General features: G+C 41.1%; 2 protein-coding genes across 6 annotated transcripts in view; both read right to left on the reverse strand.

The window, feature by feature from the left end:
* Positions 1–3,208, reverse strand: part of ACVR1 (activin A receptor type 1) — an 83,097-nt gene extending 79,889 nt beyond the window's left edge. Inside the window, exons 1-2 of one of the 5 annotated variants that reach the window (XM_047772664.1) lie at positions 3,041–3,208; positions 277–363 (exon numbers count right to left, since the gene is read on the reverse strand). Coding sequence is in view for 2 of the 5 variants with exons in the window: in XM_047772661.1 (XP_047628617.1) it covers positions 1,690–1,727 (38 nt within the window). In the remaining 3 variants the exon portion in view is untranslated. Of the gene's footprint in view, positions 1–276; positions 364–1,689; positions 1,751–2,926 lie in introns of all 5 variants that reach the window. The other 4 variants (XM_047772661.1, XM_047772660.1, XM_047772662.1 and 1 more) reach the window with 4 other exon arrangements.
* The window catches only part of LOC125121958 (formin-like protein 14), a 77,899-nt gene continuing 54,212 nt past the window's right edge, over positions 3,095–26,781 (reverse strand). The window contains exon 3 of the mRNA XM_047770244.1: positions 3,095–3,224. Within this exon, the coding sequence (XP_047626200.1) occupies positions 3,208–3,224 (17 nt within the window). The 3' untranslated portion in view covers positions 3,095–3,207. The remainder of the gene's footprint in view (positions 3,225–26,781) is intronic.

A 26,781-nucleotide genomic window follows, 5' to 3' on the forward strand; every position in this document is an offset into this window, starting at 1 on the left:
ACATAAATATCACATATCACACAAAGAGAAATAGTGTGGGGGGGGTGCTAATTTTGTTAATGCATAGGAGCTCCTATGAACTGATAATGAAAAGCTCAATAACCCCATCAGAAAACAGACAGAGGACATCAAGGGAGGGAAAAGAACAGGAAATATAAATGACTTTTAAACTTATGAAAATATGCTCAATGTCAATCAAAATAAGAAAAAATGCAAATTAAAGCTACATTAAACTGTCATTTTTCATCTATTGATTTGGCAAAGGGGAAAACCTACCAGTTTGACAATGATACTGTGATGGGCAAGGGTATGAGGAAGCAGGGTTCTCATCCATTGCCAGTAGAATCTAAAACTTTGCAAGCTCTATAAACAGAGAAATTTAGAAAAAACTTTACCAAAATTAAAATGTGCATATCCTTGACCCAGCAATTCCACTAGTAGAAATGGATCCTACAGATATGCTTACAAACATTTTTTGGGGGGAGGGGGGGACCTCACCCACCACATGGAAAAGTTCTCAGACCAGGGACTGAATCTGAGCCAAAGCAGCAACCTGAGCCACAGCAGTGACAATGCTGGATCCTTAACTTGTTAAGCCACCAGGGAACTCCACAAACAGGTTTAAAATATATTTACAGCCTTCTTCATGATAATAAAACTGGAAATGATCTATGTGGCCACTAATATAATACTGGTAATTAAATCAGAGCCCATCTCTACAGTGGAATGCTAGGCATGCATTAAGAAAATGCAGTATTAATATGAAGAACTTCCAAGAAATATTATTTCAATGAAAAAAGTACAAAACAGTATATAATACCATTTTAGGGGAAAAAAAGAACTGTAATAATCTTTAGATTATGTGCTGGCATATTACATCTGCCTGAAATCTCTGAGAGAATAATACATAAGAAATTGGTTAACAATGGTTGTCTCTAGCATAGGTAACTGGGCACATGGGAGACAGGGAGGAGGGAAATTTATTTTTCAGTCTTTTGTACCTTTTAAGTCTTATAAACATTCATTATATTATCACCTTCCTAAAAATATATATTTTACAAAATAACAGCAAGACAAATATTCATTCCCAGCCCCAGATTATCTAAAAACTTCATCTGGTAATTCTCACTATCAACCACATTAAGAAGTTATTGAGCTGAACCATTTTAACCCTATTTCATAATTAAGAGTCATACAGTTAGCAATTAACTAACGCCATCATCTCCTCCTCCGTCCTCAAATAAATATATATGCAAAATAAAGTCAGTGTCTTAATTCCATCCTTGTTATTCATTACTTCCTCTTAAAACTCATTCAACCTCATGCCACCTTAAATGGGCATGAAAATATCTCAAAATGCTCCAAGGATAGTAGCCAGAACTAACAACTATGCTAATATATTAACACAGCCTAGTGCCAAAGAAGTTCCTTCCAGGCATCCAGAAGATGAAAACTTGACATAACCACCACCTCGGCAGCAGCCCAAAGCTGTGCATCATCTGCCTTGGAAAATAAAAACTCACATCCTTAATGACTAAAAGTCCAATATCAACAGCCATGACTTTTTTTTTTAACCCTAATATGAAAGGTCTCCCCTTCGCATCCCCCTTTAAATTATAGGCTAACCCCTCCTGAGGACTGGTTGTTATGTTATAGCCACGTAAGGAACAATAAGCAGTTGTTACTTACACTGAGATTCTGCTTAAAAGGGAAAATGTCTGCCACATGTCAAGCAGGAAGAAAGAGCAAGCTGCAAAACCAAATGTGTAGTCATGTTCCATCAATTTTTAAACAAATTAATAGGTACATTTTGTGTACCTACAAAAAGTCTGTATGTGAAAAACTGCATGTTCCAAATTATTAGCAATGGGTAAAAGAGAGAAGGGAGAAAATTTTATCTTTATACTGTTTTGTACCATTTGAAATTAATCAAAAAGAAACTTTTCTATAAAAGAATAAAATTTTTGAAAATAATAAATTAGACTTTCCTTGAGAAAGGAAGCATTTGACAGCTACTAGAGACCTTCCCCCAAAAGTCATGAGCCTATGGAGGCTGCAGAGACCTCTTGCTTCTGTCTCTTTGAACAAGTTTCAAATCACATCTGGGCAAGCTCGACTTTTAACTCAGAGATGCACCCACCAACATTTAGTACATCAGGCCTCCCCTCCTAGAACATCTTAAAGACTCTATTTTAAAGGTGCTATTGGTGTTTTCCCCAAAGCTTAACACAACCTTCACAGGATTTCATCCTGAAAGCAAGACTTCTTTACATGGATTTCAAAGTATTCCAAGGAAGCAGATGACGAAAATGTAGTTCTGGGAAAGGCAAAGTATGGAGACAATAAAAAGATTGGTAGTTGCTGGGGAGTGGATTGGGGAAGGATTAACAGGCAGAGTACAGAGGATTTTTAGGGTAATGAAACTTTTCTATAGGATATTATAACGGTGGATCCATACTACTATATATTTGTCCAAACCCATAGAATGTACAAGAGCAAATCCTAATATAAACTATGGGCTCTAGGTGATAACGATATGTCAATGTAGGTTTTACTATTGTAATAAATGGACTGCTCTACTGGGGGGAGACTGAGAGTCTGGTGGGGGATGGGGGCATCTATGACAACTCGGTACTTTCTGCTCAATTTTGCTGTGAACCTAAAGCTACTCTAAAACATAGGCTATTTAAAAGGGAAAAAAAAAAGTAGTGCTCCTATAAGGTGAAAAGAATGGCAGAAGCATTTATTGGCAGGGAAATGTTGGTGGTATTTGAACAACCTGGCCACAGTTAAAAGATAACTTAGCAGCTCCACCAAAAAAAAAAGCCTACCTTCAAGGTCATGCAAGATAAAGAACCCCTGGGCTCAGTCCTAACTTTCTTATACTGAATTCCTACAAACCAACAACATGTGGCTAAGAATTTACCGTGTGGATTTGATGTCTGCCACAGAGCATTAAAAGAGATGATTTGTTGAAATGGCTCTACTGCCAGCTCTGGCAACAGCACTGAGAGCTCCTGGGTAAAAGGTGACCGGCTACCTTAGCACTGGCTCCAGGGCATCTCCTCCCGCAGTCCTTCCAGCAGTGGGCTCTTCCCCAGAGCACCACTCACTTGCTCCTGGACCCTGGAGGAGGGAGAGGTGATCCTGGATTCTCCTGGAACAATGAGAAGTCCTCCAGTAGTTCTCGCGCTGACCGTGTGACACTCACAAGAGGCTTAGGGCTGCAAAGGGGAAGAACAGAGAAAACCAACTAAGGAGAAGAAAAATCTGCAGTTGTGCAAGTGCAGTTGAAAGGAAGGGTACAGTTGGCCAGTCTTTCAACTGGGACCACAAAACCAAGGCCAATTTACAACTGAAGCAAGGATGGAAAGGGTTGGAAAAAAAACAGACATGTAGTATGCTGAGGTCATAGGTCCACCCGGGTCTTTAAATATTTTCCTAAATGACGCAAAACTCATAGGATCTGCAGTTGGTAAATTTCAAAATCAGGTTCCTTTAAAGTTCATATACCACGTAACTCTAGCCCATGACAGAAACAAACAAAAAAACAATCATTTTGCTTTGTGTATACTCACTATTACAGGTACCTGGGAAAAACAAAGTTCTAGCAGTCCACAACTATGGAATGAAAGTCTCTCCAGACACCCAGCTGCTCATAGAGCCACCCCAGGCACCAGAGTAACTAGTTTCTTGTATATCCACCTAGAAATAATCTGGTTTGGGTCCATTTTCAACCACCATTCTCAGCTATAGAGAGATCTAGTTCAAAGACTCATAATAAAACAATGGTGGGGTTAGGAGCACACAGAGGAAGGGAAGGGGGCTCCAGATAACTATCAAAAAAACAAAAAACCACCCAAGCTCCCTTTTCCTTTAGGAAGACTTTAAAAACAACAACATTTGCCAAAGGAAAAGGAAATTTTTATTAGAATCAAACTTTCCCATTCAAATAGCTGAGTAACACAAAACACTGAAAACCTTACTCCTTTTGGAAAACAACACCTTTTTTTTTTAAACCTCAAGGAACATTTTGCCAAGAAAACTTTAAAATAAATTGAAGCAGAAAACAAACCCAAAATACAGCATTCCTCAATAATTATTTGGAAGGAAAATCACATCAACCTTGAAATTCAAGGGAAATGCTTTACAAACAGTATCAAAACCTTTCTCACAATCAAATGGAAAAGAGAATCAAAGATGTAAAAATATGACACAAAAAATAAGACACTGAAAATAAGACACACAAAAATATCCCCCCCTTCCCTGAAGAAAGATCAACCTGAAAATTGACATTTTTAACAATCACTTAGTAAAGTTAAAGAGTAAAAATCCATTTCTAGAATGGATATCCTTAAAAACAAACTCTTTGGCTAAGCAGCATCCACAAACCCTGAGTTTCAGGACAAACCGTTGAAATCTTGGTATTTTCCAAGATGCTGGGGCCAGGGAAACTTGGCAGATTCACACTGAAGTATTTTCCCATCTTCCAAAGACTAACTGCATTTTAAAGGGGGGCCAGTGCTCAACTGCCCTGCCTGGGGCCAGTTGCATCTTCAAGTTCAAGTACTATTAAGAGGTGAGTTTTACAGAGGCGAGAAAATAGGGAAATACTGGTACATATTTTCTGATTCTTCAATTAGAAAGGTACTTCTGGAGTTCCCGTCGTGGCGCAGTGGTTAACGAATCCGACTAGGAACCATGAGGTTGCGGGTTCGGTCCCTGCCCTTGCTCAGTGGGTTAATGATCTGGCGTTGCTGTGAGCTGTGGTGTAGGTTGCAGACGCGGCTCGGATCCCGCATTGCTGTGGCTCTGGCGTAGGCCGGTGGCTACAGCTCCGATTCAACCCCTAGCCTGGAAACCTCCATATGCCGCAGGAGCGGCCCAAGAAATGGAAAAAAGACAAAAAAAAAAGAAAGGTACTTCTAATTTCCCTTCCAACTTCCCAGCCCATCACCTTCCCTGCAGAAAATTCCTTCAAGGAGTTCCTGCTATGTCTCAGTGGTAACAAATCGGACTAGCATCCATGAGGATGCAGGTTCAATCCCTGGCTTTGCTCAGTAAGTTAAGAATCCGGCATTGCTGTGAGGTGCGGGATAGTTTGAAGACGCGACGGCTCGGATCCCGAGTTGCTGTGGCTGTGGTGTAGGCCAGCAGCTGCAGATCCCAGATTAGACCCCAAGCCTGGAAACTTCCATATGCTGTGGGGGTGGCCCTAAAAAGCAAAAAAAAAAAAAAAAAAAAAAAAGAGAGAGAGAAAAATTCTTTCAAGACTGGACTGTGCTCAGGTTCTCTTGTCAGTTCAGCCTTCTCTAATGATTCTCACACTTTCCAGATCTTTCCATTCTAATTCTTCTTGTATTTATATTCTCCATGACTCAATTCTATATGACCTGGCACTTAATTCTCTGCCTTGAACTGAGTTTGTCTCAAAAAATAATTTAAAACCAAGTAAAGATCACCTATTATTCTTCTGCTATATCCTTTCTTCACTGTGCCTGGCATATAGTTGGTGCTCAAGAGTTACTGGATACAAATCAAGTCTTCAAATTAAGCGTAATTTAACATTTGTTTTAAAATTATCAGGCTCTCAAATAACTCGTGGATTGGAGTCAAAACAGTCGTGTACTACCAGGAAGAACATGTCAATAAAATGAGAGCAAAGGTGGAGAGCAAATTCCAAATATTTAATTCTTCAAATGTTCTACTCAGGACTCACCTCCACACAAATACACTTCATGCCAAGAAGCAAGAGTGACAGATCCTAAAAGGCAGTGCAAATAGTTTTGCTCAAAACCCCAAGAGTGGAGTTTCCGTCGTGGCCCAGTGGTTAACGAATCCGACTAGGAACCATGAGGTTGAGGGTTCGATCCCTGGCCTTGCTCAGTGGGCTAAGGATCCGGTGTTGCCGTGAGCTGTGGTGTAGGTTGCAGACATGGCTCGGATCCCGCGTTGCTGTGGCTCTGGCGTAGGCCGGTGACTACAGCTCCAATTCGACCCCTAGCCTGGGAACTTCCATATGCCGCAGGAAGCTGCCCTTGAAAAGGCAAAAAGACAAAAAACAAAAAACAAACAAAAAAAAACCCAAGAGTGATTTAAAAGATCAAATGGGGCGGGGAGGTATATGCACCAATTAAAATCAGGGTTACAAAATCAATGCCTATACAGATCTTCAACTTGAGATGTGATTACATCCCAACCAATCCAACTTGAAAATCCAAGTAGCTTGCACTACATCTTACCTACCAAACATCATAGCTGAGTCCAGACTACCTTCAACCTGTTCAGAACACTTACATCAGCCTGTAGTTAGGCAAATTCATCTAACACAAAGCCTAATTTATAAAAAAAAAAGTATTGAATATCTCATGTACTTTATTGAATACCATATGGCAAGTGAAGAAAAGAATGCCTATAAACATGTTGGTTATTTATACTCATGATCACATGGCTGACTGGCGGCCCAGGAGCTGCCACTGCCCAGGATCCTACTCCCTGTAGCATATCTTTAACCCAGGAAAACATCAAAATTCACAATTAAAAGTACAGTTTCCACTGAATGCTTATCACGTTTGCATCTTTTTTTTTTAAGTATAGTTGATTTAGAATGTTGTGCCAATTTCTGCTGTACAGCAAAGTGACCCAGCCATGCATATATACACACACACACACACACACACACACACACACACACACACATATTCCCTTTCTTATATTATCTTCCATCTTGGTCTATCCCAAGAGAATGGATATAGGTCCTGGTGCTATACAGTAGGTCCTCATTACTTATCCTTTCTAAATGTAATCGTTTTTTGCACCATCTTAATGCCAAAAAATCCAAAATCAAACCACCATTAAGGCAGAGACGTGCATAAAAACAAACTGTAGCAACTTGTCACAAAACTTTCATTGAGCTGAGTTTTTTCTAAAACCTTGGCCAATGTATTTGGCTATGGAGTTTTAATTACTGGCAATTTAATCATGCCATGTGAAAATCTGACCCATAAAGGTTAGAGGCACATTCTTGTGAAGTGGTGAAGGGTGAGTATGAGGAAAGGGAGAAGGAGAAATCCAAGAAAAGTTCTAACACCAATTGCAGGCTTAACATAGTACTACATTTTCCTTTAATTCAATTTAAAAGAACATGCATAGTTTCTTAAAATTGTTGTAATATGATGGGACTGAGTAGCAGGCAAGCATAAAAGGTACTGAAATCAAACATGTTCTTGGCAGCCACTACAGCAACTAAGCAACAGGGGGGAAAAATCCGGGCAAGTTTCCTCAACTTTTTAATTATAACTATATCCTTGGCTTCTAGAAACTGTGGCTTCCAAAATACTGCAAACCATTTGCCCTTTCAAAATATTGCCCCTTATACAGTGATGAATGTTAATTACACTTATTGTGGTGATCATTTTGCAATATACACAAGTATCAAATCACTGCACCGTATACCTGAAACAAAGTTATATGTCAATTATACTTCAATTAAAAAAAAAAAGACGTAAGACATTATCCCATATCTTCTTAGTCTATCCACCCAGCCTCAAAACCCAAATAACCTAGTGTCTCTTGCTATAGAATTACTGTTAAATGAAATTACTTTAAGCAGCCCATGATAGCAAGAACATGGACCTAGGAAAGAGCCAAACCTAGTTTTCCAACCTACTAAATGTGATTTTACGCAAACCATTTAACCCTTGTTTGTTTCAGTCGCCTTTCCAACGAAACAAGCTTAGTATCTCTCATCTTTAAGAAGTGAGTAATAATGCCAGCTATAATTTAGTGAGCCCTTAGTTTGAGAACTGTTCTAACCACATACTTGTATTATCTGGTTTAATCCTAACAACATAAAAATGGAGAGGAAGGTATTAGTATTTCCATTTGAAAGATAAGAAAACAATGTTGCAGAAGTAAAAATGTCCAAGATCATATTTTGAAACATGTGGCAAAATAAATCAACTCAAGTCTAGAATCTTAAGCACCAGTAAGTTAAATTTTATCTTAACTCTTTGTAAAAACTGAATTGAATGCTTGTAGTAGATACTCTTAGTTCCTTTTCCTGCTTCCTACTTCTTAAAATAATAGAAGTGCTTGTAGAAGAGCATAAAGTTTACCAATCCCAAACAATAACACAAATCATCCACGACACTACAAATGTCCTCTTGTTCTGACTCTAAAATAACACTGCTACAACCAAGGATATAAATGTCAAGTATCCTTGAAGAATAATCTACTCCAGATGCATGACTACGTGGGCAACACGGGGTATTACCTACTAGTAATTCTGAAGAAAGGCAACATAGTTATCAGCCGGTTCTGAGATTTCCAATCAGCCAGTGGGATAAAAATATAGGTCAGAGACAACACCCCAAATAACTGATAAGCTTGGGGGACACCACAGAGTTCAAAGAACAAGGAGAGCCACATAAGTTGAGGAACGATAAATACTGATTGAATAAGGAAGTAGAGAGGAGCACAAAGACACAGCAAACCTCCTACAGGAATTTCCAAATTGTCTGCAGATATTAAGCTTTGGGGTGTGGGAATGAGAAATGGGAATTTCCAGAAGGTTCGCCAGAATCCCCCAAATCATAGTATTCAAAAAATACTTCCAAACACCCTTTACTCATTATAATGGACATCTAAAAGAAATGTTAAATAAATTTAAGAAATAAACTTAATAGTATTTACAAAGAACAGTAGCCTCTATCAAATATTCAAATGCTAGAGAATGTCAGTGAGCATTATTGGGGAGTATTCCGAGAGCAAGCCAAATCCAGCCCACAGTCTGTTTTGGTAAATAAAAGTTTTATTGGAACACAGCCCCAACTCATTCATTTTACGTATAGTCTATGGCTGCTTTCACACAAAACAGCAGAGCTGATAGTGGTGACAGAGTCCATATGGCTTGCAAAGCCTAAAATATTTACTATCTGGCCCTTTAGAGAAAAGGTTTGTTGATCCTGCAATAACCTACATTTGGATCTATGAGGAAGGTGTGCAGCACTACACAGAACCACATGTTGAAATTGCCATTTTAAAGGCTTATTTTGCTTTGGAAACGTACTTCTTGGAATACCCCTCACAGGATTTGTATACAATATGCTATGCATATAAATTTATATTTATTGTATTTGCCAGGATGACTCACCAGCAGCAGCAGAAAGGGCCATGAACACACAACAGCTACAAGTAATTGTGACCAATTCTCTCCTCTGCACCCCTAGGCTGCCTGGACTCTGGGAAATGTCAATCTTATCCTTCAACTTCACAGTGAGGCTTCAACCTGACATCAATGGATCCCTTTGATGTACTAATGTCTGTATGTTGATTGTTTGAATTCTCACAGGAGAGGTTTGATGCTTTTTCCCAATTAGCTTTCTTCTTAGCTGATTTTTGTGAGGGAGAGGGGGTTGTTGGAAAAATATAAATTTCCCAAGAATTCCTGGGAAGGAATTCTATCATGAAAATACTTCTCTTCAGGTGTATGTTTAGATACTGAGCAGGAATCTAGCTCACTAGAAAAGGAACTGGGAAGAAGAGGCAGGCTTGAGGATGAACCAGTCTCCAGGACGTTTTAAGGAAAAGATTAAGGTCTGCCTCAAAGCAGGATGAAGGTGAGATTTTCTAATGCTTTGGCCCCTGGCAGGGACTTAAGGTCCAAATATCAGAGCACCTTTTTCCTCCAGAATTTAAATTATAATTTGGCTGAGATGAGAGGCATCCACTGTTGACTATGACACGAGTGAGTACAAATAAGTATCAGACTGTATTTCTGAATATAACCTGCTTATAACTTATAACCTCAAACACCCTCATCCAAATGGGTTTGGTGGCCCATCAAAATCCTATTTCTTGGAGTTCCCATTGTGGCCCAGTGAGTTAAGAACCCAAATAATATCCATGAGGATGTGGGTTCAAACCCTGTCCTTGCTTAGTGGGATAAGGATCTAGTGCTGCCACAAGCTGCAGTGTAGGTCTCAGATGCAGCGCAGATCTGATATTGCTGTGGCTGTGGTATAGGCTGGCAGCTGGAGCTCCAATTCGACCCTTAGGTCTGGGAAGTTCCATATGCCGCAGGTGCAATCACGAAAAGAAAAAAAAAAAAATTCTAATAAATAAATCCAATTTCTCTGTCCAGCTGAAAGGCTCATTTGTTTGTGCCGGAATTAAAAAGCACAAAGATCATGACACTATTCAAGAAAACAAAGGCAGTGGGATAGAGGAGCAGCAAGAGGGTTCCAGACTTGAACCAAAGAGTCCTGGGTTGAATCCCAGCCCTGCCAATCATGACATAGGTAGTCTCGGGCCAACTGTCTGAGCCTCAATCTATAACAGGCAAAATGGACATCACGACCCCCTTGCAGAGTTGCCATATGTGAGGCACACAGCCTGCAGCTAGTGGTGATAGATGAGAGCTATTATTATAAATTTAATATTTAAGGAGCAGAAGTATGAGGAGGAAACAGTGAGAAAGACTGAGAACCACAAGGGTTGAATTAATAAGCTGTATCATATGAAACTGCAAAAAATTTGATCATTTTGACACTTAAACCTATAACTTTAAAATAAATATTATAAAGGAAGCCTGAACGGAGAGAACACAGAAGCCTAATGCCCCATACTCATTCCCCTACTGGTGGCAGCTTAGAAGAAATCCAGACACCAGATGGGAAAGCTACAGACTAAAATAGAATACACCTTCGTCAACTCCTCACCAGTTAGGAGGTGTGACTTCAGGGAAGAGAAGACTCAACAGAGACAGACAGACAAACACACACACCCCCTCACTCATACGTAAACCCATGTAACTCGCCTGTTCTCCCTCTTCCTTTCCCATCCTGCCCTGTCCTTTTCTCTCCTTTCTTTCCCCACACTAGGCCCAGAGGTGACTTTTGTTAACCATTTTGGGAAGGAGACAGACACAGCATTTCCGGCCAGCTGATATTACCAACTGCATGGCAAGCCTTTCCGCAGGCCCTGCAGAGCAGCTGGTAGCTGGAAAAAGAAACCCAATGGATCTGTCATATTTCTCCCCTTATTTTCCTCTCTTCCCTTCATACCATAGGTGTTCATGTTTTTCAAATCCTCTTAGTCTTCACCCAGATAATGGGACTGTGGTTGGCTCACTGAGTCGTGTCAATTCCTGGATAAGTTCTGAGTTTCAAGACACCCAACTAGCCCAATCGCAAGGAGCTCAATTCCAGCTATATCCAAGTCTCCAGAAGGTTCTGAGTGAGGGATCAGAGAACTTGAGTAGACAGAGATTAAGAACACACAGAGGTAAGAAAGAAGGAACTTGTTACTTCTTCCGTCCCCACCGTGCACTACTCTCTCAGCAGAAACAGATTTGACTGGTCATCAGATCACCTTTCTCAGTTGGGTCCTGCCTTCAAACATGTCAATGGCATTCTTGCAGAACCTCCACACTCCCCATGTCCACGAGACATGTGTTTTATCCTCTGTCTGGCGAGAATGTGGTAACCCTTGATGATTACCCTCACATGTAATACCATGGAGGCTTTCATCAGTGGATGATCTCCAAGCACTTTTTACAAGAGTATGCAGTATGCCACCCACCTGGGCCAGAACCAGATTTTCTAGTTTTCTAATGGGGTGTTTGTTTCTCCAAAGCTTCACTATGGGGTTCCTGTGTCTATATACCTTTACAGTTATTAGCAAATGTTCAACAGGGAGCTTCTTGCAAGTAGGGACTTTATTTATCCAACCGTCCTGCTGTATCTCCAATGCCTGGTTCAGCATCATACCAGACTTATGTAAATATTTGTGGAATGGATGAAGCTTAAAATTACAGAAAAATGAGAAGTACTAACAACTTCAAGCTCATAAACTTAGTAAGAAAAATGTCTCAGTCACTAAATGGCTAAGTGTCTACCCTAGACTTAAATTCAATGCAGCGTAAAATGTATCAAACTCATATTTGACATGAACAGGTTAACACAAGAAATGTGTAAGTAACTGTGTATTGTAGGAATCTATAGTGAAAAAGAATTAAAATATAAATATATACATACAGATGTATAAATGAAACACTCCTGTACACCTGAAATGATTCACAATATTGTGAATCAACTGTACTTCAATTTTAAAAAATATTTATAGAAAAATTACTCTTTCATAAAAGCAGCCTTCATTTTAGAATGGCAGTAAGTTTTCCTAGTATACTTATTTATCAAACAACTACTCCAAGTTAAAGTTGAGTTTTGCAGAACTGTATCTACAGAAATTTCCATAAACACTGAACAGAGAACTAATGCTTTTTTTAAAACCATTCTTCCAATACCCTCTTGCAAATATTTAGGTCAGTTACCAACCTAAATAAAATTTTCACCAGATCATTCTCCCTAATTAAGGTTCAACGAGAACAAACTAAATAAAAGGCAATCAACATTCTTTTTCTAATTGCTTGGTTTCATGTATTATTTGCCCATAGGCACATAAGAAGGCTAGGCAGGACTGCTTGCCCCCTGTTCAGAAAGAACAAGGTAACAAACAGAAAAGGACCCATTAAAGTTTAAAAAAATTAAAAGTGAACAATATTTTGTTCCCTTTTTTTGGCTGTGCCCCACCATACAGAAATTCCAAGCCAGGGATGAAACCCAAGCCACAGCAGTGACAGATCCTCAACCATTAGGCCACCACAGAACTCCCAAAAGCAAACAGTATTTTGAATGGCTGTGTTGTCTTGCTGTTGTTATTGCGTGCTGTGTATGTCCTACGTGCCCATAATTATGTCAGACAAGCTGTGTATTTTACAAGAAGTAGTTGCCAGACCTGTAATAAGTTATCTGGAAAACTAAGGTGCAAGTTTCTTCAAGAGAAAAACAGCCTCTATTTATTGTTTAGCTTTATAATAATTGGGTACCATCCCTTCCATACCAGATAGGCAACAAATATTTGCTGACTGATGAACAGTGAGATTAATTTAAAACCAGGGGACTCTGGGTCTACCACCGACTGAGCAGCCTTGAATATTACATTTCTTCAAACTGTGCTCTATCATCTCAACAGGATAAGTGCAGCAGTCATCAGGTATAGCAGAGAAATGCTGCTCTAATGAGCTGGACACACCCTGCACAGCTGTGTGACACTGGGAAGTCACCTGTGCTCTCTGGCATCCATTTTTCCTACCTAGAAATTGAGTGGTGGCCCAAGTTGCTGAGTTTCCTTTTACCTCAAAGATTCTCTGTTTAGATATTTCTTTTAAAACTGTTAGCAGGATTCCTCAAGAATTATGCTAACAGGAGAGGCTATCTCTTTAATTAAAGATGGCTTTCCAGTTCCCGTGGTGGTGCAGTGGAAACAAACCTGAGTGGTAACCATGACGTTGCGAGTTTGATCCCTGGCCTTGCTCAGTGGGTTAAGGATCTGTCGTTGCCATGAGCTGTGGTGTAGGTCGAAGACTCAGCTCGGATCTAATGTTGCTGTGGCTGTGTGTAGGCTGGCAGCTGAAGCTCCGATTAGACCCCTAGCCTGGGAATGTCCACTTTTTAGGTGCAGCCCTAAAAAGCAAAAAAAAAGATGGCTTTCCAATCTACTCCTATACTGAGATGCCAACCAAACCACTCATTAAAAACAATAATAACATTTTTCATTTAATTTAGCAACTTAGTTCTTAACTCAAGGAGGTATGATTTTAACTTAACTTGCCTACCAATAATTTGTTTGCTAACTGAAGGATAACTGAGTAAGAGGATACACAAAAAGGAGTAGAATAACAGCGGGGGGATGGTGTCTATCAAGAATAGATTCTCGGAGTTCCCGTCGTGGCGCAGTGGTTAACGAATCCGACTAGGAACCATGAGGTTGTGGGTTCGGTCCCTGCCCTTGCTCAGTGGGTTAAGGATCCAGTGTTGCCGTGAGCTGTGGTATAGGTTGCAGACGCGGCTCGGATCCCGCGTTGCTGTGGCTCTGGCGTAGGCCGGTGGCTACAGCTCCGATTCAACCCCTAGCCTGGGAACCTCCACATGCCGCGGGAGCGGCCCAAGAAATAGCAACAGCAACAACAACAACAATTACAACAACAACAAAAGACAAAAAAAAAAAAAAATAGATTCTCAAGGGGCATGAGAATGCATCCAGTTCCCAAAACAAGAAATCTGGCTTAAAACTAAAGTCAGCGTGGAGTTGCCATCGTGGCGCAGTGGTTAACGAATCTGACTAGGAACGATGAGGCTGTAGGTTCGACCCCTAGCCTTGCTCAGTGGGTTAAGGATCCAGCGCTGCCATGAGCTGTGGTGTAGGTTGCAGACGCAGCTGGGATCCCGAGTTGCTGTGGCTGTGGCGAAGGCCAGCAGCTATAGCTCTGATTAGACCTCTAGCCTGAGAACCTCCATATGCTCATGGGAGTGGCCCTAGAAAAGGCAGAAAGACAAAACAAACAAACAAAAAAAAAACTAAAGTCAGCATGTCCACCTCACCCACCCCCCCAAACCTGCTCATCTTCCTTTATGTCCTATCACATGCAATGGAACCATACAAGTGAACACGGATGACCAAGTTGGATATTTAGGTATTCCCCTTACAAACCCCACCGCTGCCTTTGTCCCAGCCCTGACTGTCTCCTACCAGCAGCAGGCCAATTGCTTCCTCCATGATCTCCTCAAGAACCTGCCAACAGTGCTGACAATAATCTCCTGAGCATGTGCAGATTCCTGATTTCCAGTACGTGGCCTGAGACCTCTCCAACCGCACCCAGTCATCACCTCATAGGTACTCTGACCCTACATGCACCTTACTGCTCCCTGAGGACACCTCCATCTTGTTTGCCTTCTGCCTTTGTACTTGTCTGCCCAAAACTTTTTTCCGTCTTCAATTCCAATGCATCAGGAGCAACTCAAGAATTACCTTCCTAGGAATTCCCATTGTGGCTCAGTAGTAAGGAATTCAACTAGTACCCATGAGGATGCAGGTTCAATCCCCAGCCTCACTCAGTGGGTTAAGGATAAAGCGTTGCTGTAAGCTGTGGTGTAGGTAGCAGATGTGGCTCAGAATCCACATTGCACTCTGTGGTGTGGGTTGGCAGCTGTAGCTCCAATCTGACCCTTAGCCTGGGAACTTCCACATGCTACAGATACAGCCCTTAAAAAAAAAAAAAAAAAAAATCACCTTCAAATGGAAATCCTCCCTTTATAAAGCCCCTATGCCCATATCATGTCTAAGATATATCTGTTGTTTCCAGACTTAATTTTCACTTCTTAAACATCAAGGATAGTCTTATAAACTATAGGTCCTTTAATAAAGGTTGATGGATAAATGGATGAACTCTGATAGTAGAGTCAAAGAAGAAGAGGCATGCTCCAAGGCAAATATGCACATAAAAATTGGGAAATAATTATGCTGGCAGAAAAAAGGAGGTAGGCCTACCAAAACCCACTTAGTTTTGCCATGGCTTTTCATTCAAAGCAAAGTAACTCCCTCAGACCCTAAATTACACAGACTAAGAGCTAAAATGATTATTTCATACTAAAAGACAATATGTAAACTAAAAATATACATTAAACCAGTTTCCTACTTTCAACAAAGAAGTATTCCCTCCTCTAGCAGATTTTTTTTTTTTTTTGTCTTTTTAGGGCCGTACCTACAGCATATGGAAGTTTCCAGGCTAAGGGTCCAATTGAAGCTGTAGCTGCTGGCCTATGCCATAGTAACAGCAACTTAAGATCCGAGGTGCATCTGTGACGTATACCACAGCTCACAGCAACGATGGATCCTTAACCCACTGAGCGAGGCTAGGGATCGAACTTGTGACATGATAGATGCTAGTCTTGAACCCAAGTCCTCATGGATACTATGCAGGTTCGTTACCACTGAGCCACGATGGGAACTCCTACTCCTGCCATTCAGACCATAATGTTTTTCTAAATTACATATATACAGTATAGTAGCTTGAGGGAGTTCCCTTGTGATGCAGCGGGTTAAGAATTCAGCATTGTCACTGCAGCAGCCAAGGTCGCGTCTGTGCTACAGGTTCTATCCCTGGCCTCAGAACTTCTACGTACCACAGGCATGGCAAAAAACAAAAAGGTAGCTTGAGAGCAACATTCAAATACCCCATGACAAACACACTGTGTGACACTGCTAGAAACTAAGATGTTGTCAGCAAATTGTAAGAAGGGAAATCCTTCATCTTACAATAATGTTAATTTTCTTTCCAAGAAAATTATTCCCAAGGTAGTTACTTGGAGACAGGCCCACACACAATTCCCAAGGCTAGGCTCTCATTCATTGGCCTCCTTTCAGATGCTTTCAGATGCTAGGGGCAAGAGTAGGAAAAAGATAAGTTTGTTTTTTGTTTTGTTTTGTTTTGTTTGGCCATCCCATGGTATATAGAGTTCCCAAGCCAGGTATCAGATCTGAGCCCCAGTTGTGATCTATGTTGCAGCTTCAGTTGCATCAACAATGAATCCTTTAACCCATTGTACCAGGCCAGGGATAAACCTGCATCCTGGTGCTGCAGAGATGTCGCCAATTTCATAGTGTCATAGCGGGAACTCCCAATGCCATCTTCTTAATGGTTCTCCCCCTCACTCCATTTTCCCAACCCCAACCTTTTGAAACCACAGAACAGGAAGAAAAGAATAAGTACATAAATTGCTATATAATCTGCTTCTTTATAATAAACATAAAGAAGGTAAGAGAAAGGAGGCCATGGCCAAAGCTGAACATTAAGGAAAAGAGAAGTTAGATCCAAGGAACAAATCTGCCTGTTTGCTACTAGCACTGGCTGGTTGGGATGACTTTAAGTTTATACATGAAATTGCTTAATGCATGAGTCATTTCAAATCATGACTATATTGACTCAAAGTGTTCAAGCAAACCTGCAATGAAGATGACCTGAAGTCTTGAGGTGATTCCCAATCAAAATGGGGGGGGGCGGGGCAGGAGTTCCAGCTTGTCTCTGTGGAGGCACCAGTTTGATGCCCAGTCCCTGCTGGCAAAGTGAGTTAAAAATCCTGTGATGCTACAGCTACAGCTCAGATATGATCCCTGGCCTGGGAATTTCCATATACCACGGGTGCACCTGAGAAAGAAAAAAATAACAAAATAAGGGGGGGTGACAGATATATTTTAAAAACTCAAAACTATAAATAAATGTTCAGAAAATTCTTCAAAACCCAGTTGTTTTCTTTTGTATTTAATTTTCATTTTATATTGGATTATAGGTGATTTATAATGTTGTGTTACTTTCAGATGTGCAGCAAAGTGATTTAGTTATCCATATACACATATCCATTCTTTTTTCAGTCTTTTCGCATATAGTTTATTACAGAATATTGAGTAGAGTCCCCTGTGCTGTACAATAGGTCCTTGTTGCTTACCTATTTTATATATAGTATTGCGTATATGTTACTCCCAAACTTTTTTTTTTTTTTTTTTTTGCTTTTTAGGGCTGCATATAGAGGTTCCCAGGCCAGGAGTCCAATTGGAGCTGTAGCTACTAGCCTATGCCACAGCCACAGCAACGCAGGATCCAAGCTGAGTCTGCGACCTACGCCACAGCTCACCGCAATGCCATTTAACCCACTGAGGGAGGCCAGGGATCAAACCCGCAACCTCATAGTTGGATTTGTTTCTGCTGCACTACGACAGGAACTCCACAAACTCGTAATTTAAAATCTAGCTGTTTTCTTATGACAAACGAGCAGAACAATGTGAGAGTTCTTCATTTATCAAAATTGAGCATAGGTTTAAAAAAACGAAAAGGAGAAAAGGTTGAGAATTTACTGTTCTGGCCAATTCTCTGACAGTCAATGAATATTGGTGTCAGCTGGGGGTTGGTCCAGGAACTTGGTTTCTACCCTCATTTTACTTCACAAGACAACTGGGAGCCCAAACTTCAACTTCTGCTTCAATGACCTTAGTTTTAAAATCAGTCTTACATGCTGATGGTTTCTTTATTAGGTGATGATGAAAATGTTCTAATGTTAGATGGTGTTGACAGTTGCACAACTCCGTGGATGTACGAAAAGCCACTGAATTGTACAGCATAAAATGGTAAATGTTTTGGTATATAGACTGAATAAACTATTATTTTAAAAAAATCAATCTGAAAGCTCTTACGCCTTTTTCTGTACAGTTAAAACTTGAATGTATGCTGTGTATGTTAACTGCGTGGGCATACTTTGTCTCTCAATTCATTTTGTGGAAAGAGCCAAAACTTTGGAATCACAACGTTTAGGAACTGAACCTAGGTCTGTCACTTCCCAGGCTATGGGATCTTGAGCACGTTACTGTCTGAGCCCCAGTTTCCAATTATAAAACAAGCAGATGCTACCCACCTATCAGATGAGGAGACTGAGAATTTGAATATCATCACAAGCTCAGACTATTAAATGGGAAGACAATTTAAATGGGATAGGCTCTAAGAAAGGACAGATCAGAGGTGAGGAGAAAATAAAAAGAGGAAACAAAAGCAGGAAGGATGTGGCTAATGCAAAGTCAGTACCAAAGCCAGCCTGCCTAGAATCAGAGTAAACCCCTCTGGAACCCTCTTTTTGGTTCCAATGATGCTTTAGGATGGGGGTGACATGAAGTGGGAGCGTGGGATAGGGCTGTTCCCAGAGGAAGTGCTATTATCAAGACTGCATTATGATACTGAAATCACTAGATCTTTTACTCAAGTAATTTTTATATGAGTAACCACAAAGAGCAGAGACATTTTCTATACTTTAATCTCAAGTGTCATTAAGCATTCAGTCCACTAATGGAATTATAGCTTCTTGATTTGGGCTGCTATTAATCAGAATACACAGTTCCGCACTGGGATTCATTTTTTATAGATTAAGTCTATATAATAAAACATGCCTAAAGCTGATGGTATTAGCAGTCTTTTCATCACAAGACTTGCGATTCCACACCTTGATTAATTTACATCAGCACAAGTAGAAGCTTCAGCTTTTCCATAATTTGTGATATTGCAACTCTTAAGAAGCAACTTACCTGACGATTAATATGAACAATCTATATTTACCATCAATAACCCCAATTTGCAACTGGGCCAGAATTTCTAATGTGAAAATCTTTATGGCAATTTTCACACCAATATTCTCATTTAAAATGTGCACTATTTATCAAGGAACAATTAAAAGAAAAAACTTTATAAATAATTTAAATATTAAAATATTTAAAATTAAAAATGTTATTAAAGTATTAAATTAAATATAAATAACATTTATATATGGGTGTGTATACGTGTACATACACACGCACACAAATACATCCATATTTTAAAACCATATAAATTTTATGTCACACATGTTTCTACCCTGGAAAAGCAAATCAAGATGAGCTAAAAAGGTAAATAAGTTGTCCTGTTCTCACCCCAAGTAGAGGCTACACCATAGCTAACTAAATTCTCTCACTCCAAGTTGCTCAAGAGACCAATGGGTTAACAAACTAGTCTTCCTCAGCAGCATTTTAAAGTGCAGGGAGACTAGCATTAAAAAAAAAAAAAAATTAGCAATTGTCTCCGTTTATCATTCACACTGTCAACAATTCTGAGAAAAATTCCACTGAGTTCAGGTCACTAAACCCTTGTCTGTTTCATAAATATTTGTCTCCTGATTTTGCTTTTTTTTTTACTTTTTAAATCCCAGAGGGAAATGATAATGTTCTATAAGTGTTAAAATGTCTTAGTTTCTAAAATTGGCAGGAAGGAAAGGCTAGCTTCTGTTAGTTCTAATTTTGAAAGCATTAAGCATTGGGGGAAGGACCTCTCAGAGAAAAACTTTTTTTTTTTTAACATTTTAGTTGTCTCATGTGCATTCTTGTTGGTTCTACCAGCACTGCTGTGCAGCCAGGTTTATTTTAAGACAACATATTCTAGCATAAATTCAATTGAGTCTCCTAGAACTTATAGCCAAATTTAGACTGGCTTAACACAACCAAAGGTGTTCTTCCATGGTTTTTCACATTGGACGTATGAAGAGTGGGTCAGATACAGGGTCTGAAAGGTAGTTAATTTTGTATGGTGAACTTCCCTAGCGTGCACGCACACCCACACCCACACACACACGCATACACATGGTGCTTTAATGTCTACTTTGGAGTTGCAGTCAATGCCTAATGCATTGGCAAAGACAAAATCCAATATGTAAGATAGTTTGGGGGGGCGGGGGGAAGGCAAATAAAAATAAACATTACACCGAAGTAGGGGCCTGTCAGGTTGGGAAAAGCTTCCATAGTTCCCATATGTGAATATATTCTCTCTCTGGAGGGAGAGAAGTCATTCCCAACTCTGAGGTTTATCATATATCAAATATCAAGAACGGTAAAGAAATGTTGAGAATGGCAAGGAAACTAAGTCTGTCACACCCATTTACTGTCATTTCTCAAATAACTATGAATTTATGGATATGTATATATCTCCACATATTATATATTAATATATATTAATCTCCACACATATAAGAATATATAATCAATCTACATGTAATAAAAAATAGAGCAACAAACTTTAGTGAAGGCTGTAATTATCTTTTTAAGGAAATTACCAGCACTCCGTACCCCCCCCCACCCAGGAGTCCTCTATCATTATCTTCTTCATCTCCATGCTGTGGTAAAAACCCAAAACGGAGACGGACTGGCCGAGTTAGAAGTCAGTCCCGGCAACTGGCTACCTTTAGTGCCTTAGGCACAAAACTTAATGTGCTTCATTTCCTTCATCTACAGAATTAAGATAAAAAGAATTGAACCTTCTTCACGGACAATAATCATAAGGGCTAAATGAGTGAATATATGCAAAGCACTCAGAGCATAACCTGATATATGAGCTCCGTGAGAGGGTGAGCCATTACTGTTACCGATGCTGGTGTTATTATTAGAACTATAATCTTGAATTCTGTGATATTCGTTTCCTGGCTTTTCTTAATAGTTCTTACCTTTTAAGATGTTTTAAAAAAATAGAGTTACTTTGACTTGTCTTTGAATTCCCTTCTCTCGCTACTCTGGAAGCTGTAATAGAAGGCATAGGAGAGGGTGGTGCTGAACCAGCTCTAATGGACAGCAGAACTTTTGACCTCAATAATGAATAAGAACTGACTTGCCATACTCACATTGAACTGCAATCCAGCTCTGCCGCAAGGCGGGACTGAAAAGCCATGATAAGGCCCAGCATCTCTCAACTAGAAAAGTTTATTAACAGACTAAGGGGAAACCTTCACACCGATAATAAGTATGCAGATTGCATCCCACAAAGGTTATCTAGTGAGGAGAACCCTGAGAGCAAGTCACCACCAAACAACCAACATCTTCACTACACATACTATTCTTTATCGATAGGGATGCATATTTGAACATCTATCAAGAACACTATGGGAGTTCCCATCATGGCTCAGTGGAAATGAATCTGACTAGTATCCATGAGCATACAGGTTCAATGCCTGGCCTTGTTCAGTGAGTTAAGGATCCGGCATTGCCATGAGCTGTGGTATAGATTGCACTGCTGTGGCTGTGGCTGGCAGCTTTAGCTCTGATTCAACCCCTAGCCTGGGAACCTCCATATGCTGTGTGTGCAGCCCTTGAGAGAGAGAGAGAAGAGCGTGGAGCCATTTATATTATGAAATCTAAAAATGAATACCAAAGGGTCACATCAAGAACACCCAAGTCCTCCAAACATGTCAAATTAACACAGTGATGCCCAACATTTAGAAAAAGACAAGCTGGCACAGTCGTGCAAGCATGACATGTTAAATCATGTTCAACAGCCATTCAATACCTGGTATTAATCACTGAGGAATCATATCTCCTCTGAACGGCCCCTCTAGTTTGCCAGCTAAATAAAAATTATACTAGGAAAGCCCACATACTCTTTAAAACATGCCTCGCATGCAGGCTTTACCTGAAAGGACACAGTCGGCTCGTGGATCTTACCTAGCTGTCTTTAGCCATAACAGAAGAAACCATACTTGAGATACTAGAGCCACTGTCACTTAGAGTGGCCTGGCCGTGGCCTGAGAGGTCTGCAGCCAGGAAACTTGAGACCACTCATAATCCACATGGGGATCCCAAAAGGGGAACACAGGTGGTACCTAAAATCATGGCTTATTGCTCTTCCCTATATATTTCATCCAAAATCTTCACTCTGTGGTCAAAGCCCTCCATTTCAGGAAGGTAACCTGGGCAAAAATGCTTCACTCCCAGCCAAGCCACTACCAGGCATTTTTGTCCAGATTCACTTCCCCCAGGGTACTGGGACAAACATCCCCTGCCTTGCCTCTTCCCACCAGGAAGTGATGGCCACCCTCTGCCAGCAAGACTTTGTCTTCTTCTGCTCTAAATCCTCAGACCCTAGCACAGAGCATGCACTCAAGAAGTGTGCTGACAAATAACAGACTGTCTCTCCTCCTCCATGGAGCCCTCCAGGATTTAAGAGCAGTGCACACCCCCGTCTTCCCTCACACCCCACCAGCACTCTGACAGGTTAGATAAAGAACATCCCATCTCCTCTTCCAGATGCCCACTGCAATTATGTGCAATAAATACCATACCACTGGTTCATATTATTTGTTTCATTCCAGCTGCACCCAAGAACAGGAGCTGCCTTAAGAAAGTTAATTGCTCAAGCTTTCTGTTTCTTTCACCTGTAAAATGAGGCTACAGACACTGGCTTCTTAATATGTGTAAACTCTGTGCCATAAGACTTGGTACAAAATTAAACACCCAAATACCTGTTCCCTCTCCCTCACATGCCGTAAATTTAAAAGTCAAAGTAACTTAGATTACAGATTTACAGGAAACAGAGACAGGACCAGGGCTTGGAACACCTCTTTTGAATTCTCAGAGCTGCTTTTTACAGCACGCAAATCTACACCACACTTCTTTCCTTCCCTTCTCTGGAGACCTCAGGGCTTATGAGGCTGTGAGTCAGTAAGTGCCCAAGTGAAGTCTCCTACTAGCAGCCTTGCCTGGCTCAAGCCCGGGCAGAGGGCCTGACTCAGAGAACGGGCTCAGAGAATACACAAAGAATGAATGTAACTAAACCAAGCCAATGCCACTCTTCAAAATGAGATTTGTTTGCTTGTTTGTTTGCTAAGTTTGAGCATGGACATTCAAAAAGATACTCCAGGGGGGAACTGGGAGCATTACATCTGTGATCAATGACCTTTCCTGCTTCTTAACTCAAACTATCAAACTTTAAGGATTATAACACTAGGATACATTTTATATAAATTAACAAATGTTTATTGTCACAAACCCAAACTAGCCCAGACAAAGAGGCCTGGAAACTACCAGCCAACTTCATTCTGTGAGTAAGCATTAAGTCTTCTTAATCAGATGTGGTTCAGTTTCTGGAACAGCGAGTCTTAAGAAGGGCTCATCAAGGAAAAGTGGGCTAAAGTGGGAAGAGGAGGAGGAAGATGGGGAGGAGAAGGGGGAGGAGAGGAGGGAAAGGAGGAGGAACAGAACAAAAGAACCGCCCCCCAAGCCAGCCCTGTAACACAGACACTTGACTGAACACTTCTGCCCCTCTGCAGCTGTTGTCTCCTGCAGTTGGCACGAAGCGCTGCCAGTCTGGGACTGGCTTCCAGTGAGGACAGCATTGTTTTATTGGCTACTTAGGCAGTGCACACACCATTAATGGGGTTTTTATCTCTCCATTTTCCTGTCAGTACAGAACCAGCCAGTCTGACTCTGTTATTATCATTAAGAAAGCTTTTTTTTTTTCCCTCCCCACACACACTCTTTAATCCAAACAACATCTGGGAACTTCAGCCTCTATCATATAAAAGGGAAACAGATTTAGAGGGAAGCAGGGGGTAGAAATATAGTTCCAGCCACAATGAATAACAACCAAATTCCAATAGCCAACCTTATCTGGAGCCACCCATTATCACTGAAACGCTGCTGACTTCAAAAGGCAAGGTACTTCTCATCACAGTGCTTTAAACTCCCTCTGGAACATCACTCTATGAGGAAAAAAAAATCCCACTTTGATGTGTAGCATTAAAAAAGTGGGGGGGGGGGGATTTTCTTGCTGTTTTCCTAGATGTGAAGTACACTTGTGAAATAAAAGAATAATGTTTAGAAGATCATTTTTTTAAAGAATGATTTTTTTTCAAAAAGGAAAAAAAAATAAAACCCTTTATGAGACATTACTAGTGATTGCATCTCCAGTATACAAACCAAAGAGAAAAACTGGCACCATTAAACTTGGAAAACATGTCCTCCTGTAACAGACAGCTGTCTCCTCTGTCCTTTAAGTGTGCTTTTTGCTTAGACCATGCTCTGTGAGTCATGGGATCAATATAGGAAAATGCACAGAGCCAGCCACACTGCAGATTCACACAGCAGAGCAGGTCAAGCCACACAGTTCCTCTGTCCCTTTCCTGTCCCCTGCACATGCATGTGGGGAAAACGCACACTTGCTTTCTACTTCATGCTTGATTGAACATGCCATGTGGGGTCCCTAAAGTTGGTCCTTTCAGCATCGCTTCTACATAAGCAGGACCTAAATATGCAGATGTCCAGCAACACGTCATGTCCCTCATCCCGACTCTGGTCTGAGTTCTCTAGAATGCACAGAGAATCAACGTTACTTAGGCTAAAGGGGATTTACTTCCCCAGAAATGCTCATCCCCAAGGAGAAGCACAATCAGAAGCGAACATTTCAGAATGTCAAAATTTGAGTGTCAGCAAAGGTTAATAGTGTATTTTTAATTTCTTTTTGTTCCATTCAGCAAAAAGAAGAGGGAATCACTAACTGTCTGAGCCACAGGCTCCCACTCCCTGGAAGCTTTGCCTTAGAGCCCCTCACAGTCTGCCATTAATGACAGTCTCAGAAACCTGATCCTCTCACAGTGGGAGACTTGAGTAAGCACTGGCCTCTCTCGGGTCTCGCCTTTCCATTGTCCCACCCTGCAGGGCCAGCTGTTTCTGACAGCCAAATTGCTGCGTGCAAGCAGTGAATGCTGTCAGAGAAGGAATTTTCATTTCTATAATGCATAGGCCTCTGAGGACAAATTATCCAGCTTATGGTGCTGGCTGCAGGATGCTGCTCCGCGCTTGAAGCCCTGCCAAAGTGCAGCCTCTCCTCCCTCTGCCCAGTCCCGAGCTGACGTGACCATCACCCAAAATGAATCTGAGTGGCCAGAGAGGATCAGAACACGTGCTTTCAGGGACAAACAAAACATATGTCAAGAAGAGCTGTCCAGCTACAATCTTTGATGTAGCGGCACACAGTGAAAGCTAATTGAGCTAAGGTCACACCAGAGCTACCTAGTGTGGCATCCATTAAGACCTACTGTAATTTGATACCCAATAGTGAACATCCCTGGGGCATCAGCAAAATCCCTAGCTCTGTGCTTCTAAGGGGATATCAGACTTACCTAGAAAACACACCCAGAACTTAAAAGGCCGTAACCATCAAGCAAGAACCCAGGAGGTGGAAGAACAATATTCTTTCAAAAACTGTAACAAAAGCTGCCAGTATGTGACTTATAAGATCACTTTGCAGGAAATGTTTGCCTTCCCAATGTCTGTCCACACACACCAACTTAGAGCAACAATCCCTGACTTTGGGATGGGGGCACAACCCCCCTACCCCCACATTTTGAGTGGATTCTAGGGTAGGGGGACTAGACCAATCAGCACACTGCATTCCACTGAGGTGTGGGGCATAGCCTACGCAGTTCCAATCACAGTGACTCGAGATTTTTGTGGGAACTGTTAGAAAAGAAAGTTTGGTTTTCTCATTATACTTGAACCTTGGAGAATATGCCACAGACATTTTGCTACCAGGAAGGGAGAGCCTGTCTCAGAATGGAGCTGATGAAGAAGGAAGAATTAGAGGGAAAATAACAGAGTCCTAGAGACCTGCTGGAGTCCTGGTCAACCCAGATCTAAAACCTGTCCTGCCTTACACTCCCCAGTTAGGCCACAGTTAAGATTCTCCCTAAGGCTAATCTGGGTTTTGTTTTCTGCCCCAGCAAATGCAAACTAATAGATGAACCGTCATTCCACCCTAAGAACAGCCACTGGTGAATGTAAAAGTTCATGTTATAACCTTACCACGAAAACAAGAAAAAATTTTGCACTTGTGTCATTTCCTAAGAGCACTTACTTTCACTTTTCCCTTTTAGTCCTCATACCCCAACGAGGTATGAGCTACGGCACACGCAAAGCATCACCTGATTTTGGCCTCCTCTGCGAGGGAAGTCTAAATATCTGACCTGAATTCAAGGAGAGATGAGGAAGCTAAAATCATGAGCCACATTTTCTGCTGGTGTCAAAGATTTTCACACAACCTGGCCTGTGTGGCATAGAGTGGACTCCAGTTAGTGAATAGTCCACATCAATGAAGCCAACTCAGGGAAACGCTATGAAACCATCACAGCCCTGACCAGAAGGGGGAGGGGGACCCTTGCTTTGCCACTGAGGGTCCTAATCTGGGTCAGCCAAAGCACCAGCACAGGCAGGCTGTGAACCGCCCTGGTCGTCAGGAGCACCGCGTCCTACAGCCGTCTGTTTTATCATTAACCACTGTCTGGCCAACAAGGGCAGGGTTCGGCTTAAGAACACCGAGAACGTTAAGGCAGGAGGTGTATCCAGAACCATGGAGGATCCACAGCCACTCACTAGGACTATAAATATCTTCCTGGCTGCCTGCCTGACAGCAACCCAAATTCCTGCTCCCTTGTTGGTAACAGAACTACAGGCCTGCTCCCCCAAGGAATTCAACACAACCAACCAGGTATGGCAAAAATGATGAAATGTGTCTACGAGCTTACTCAACAACCTGGCAAGCCTTGTTTCTCA

This window comes from Phacochoerus africanus, chromosome 3 (genome assembly GCF_016906955.1).
Source record: "Phacochoerus africanus isolate WHEZ1 chromosome 3, ROS_Pafr_v1, whole genome shotgun sequence".
Lineage (NCBI taxonomy): Eukaryota > Metazoa > Chordata > Mammalia > Artiodactyla > Suidae > Phacochoerus > Phacochoerus africanus.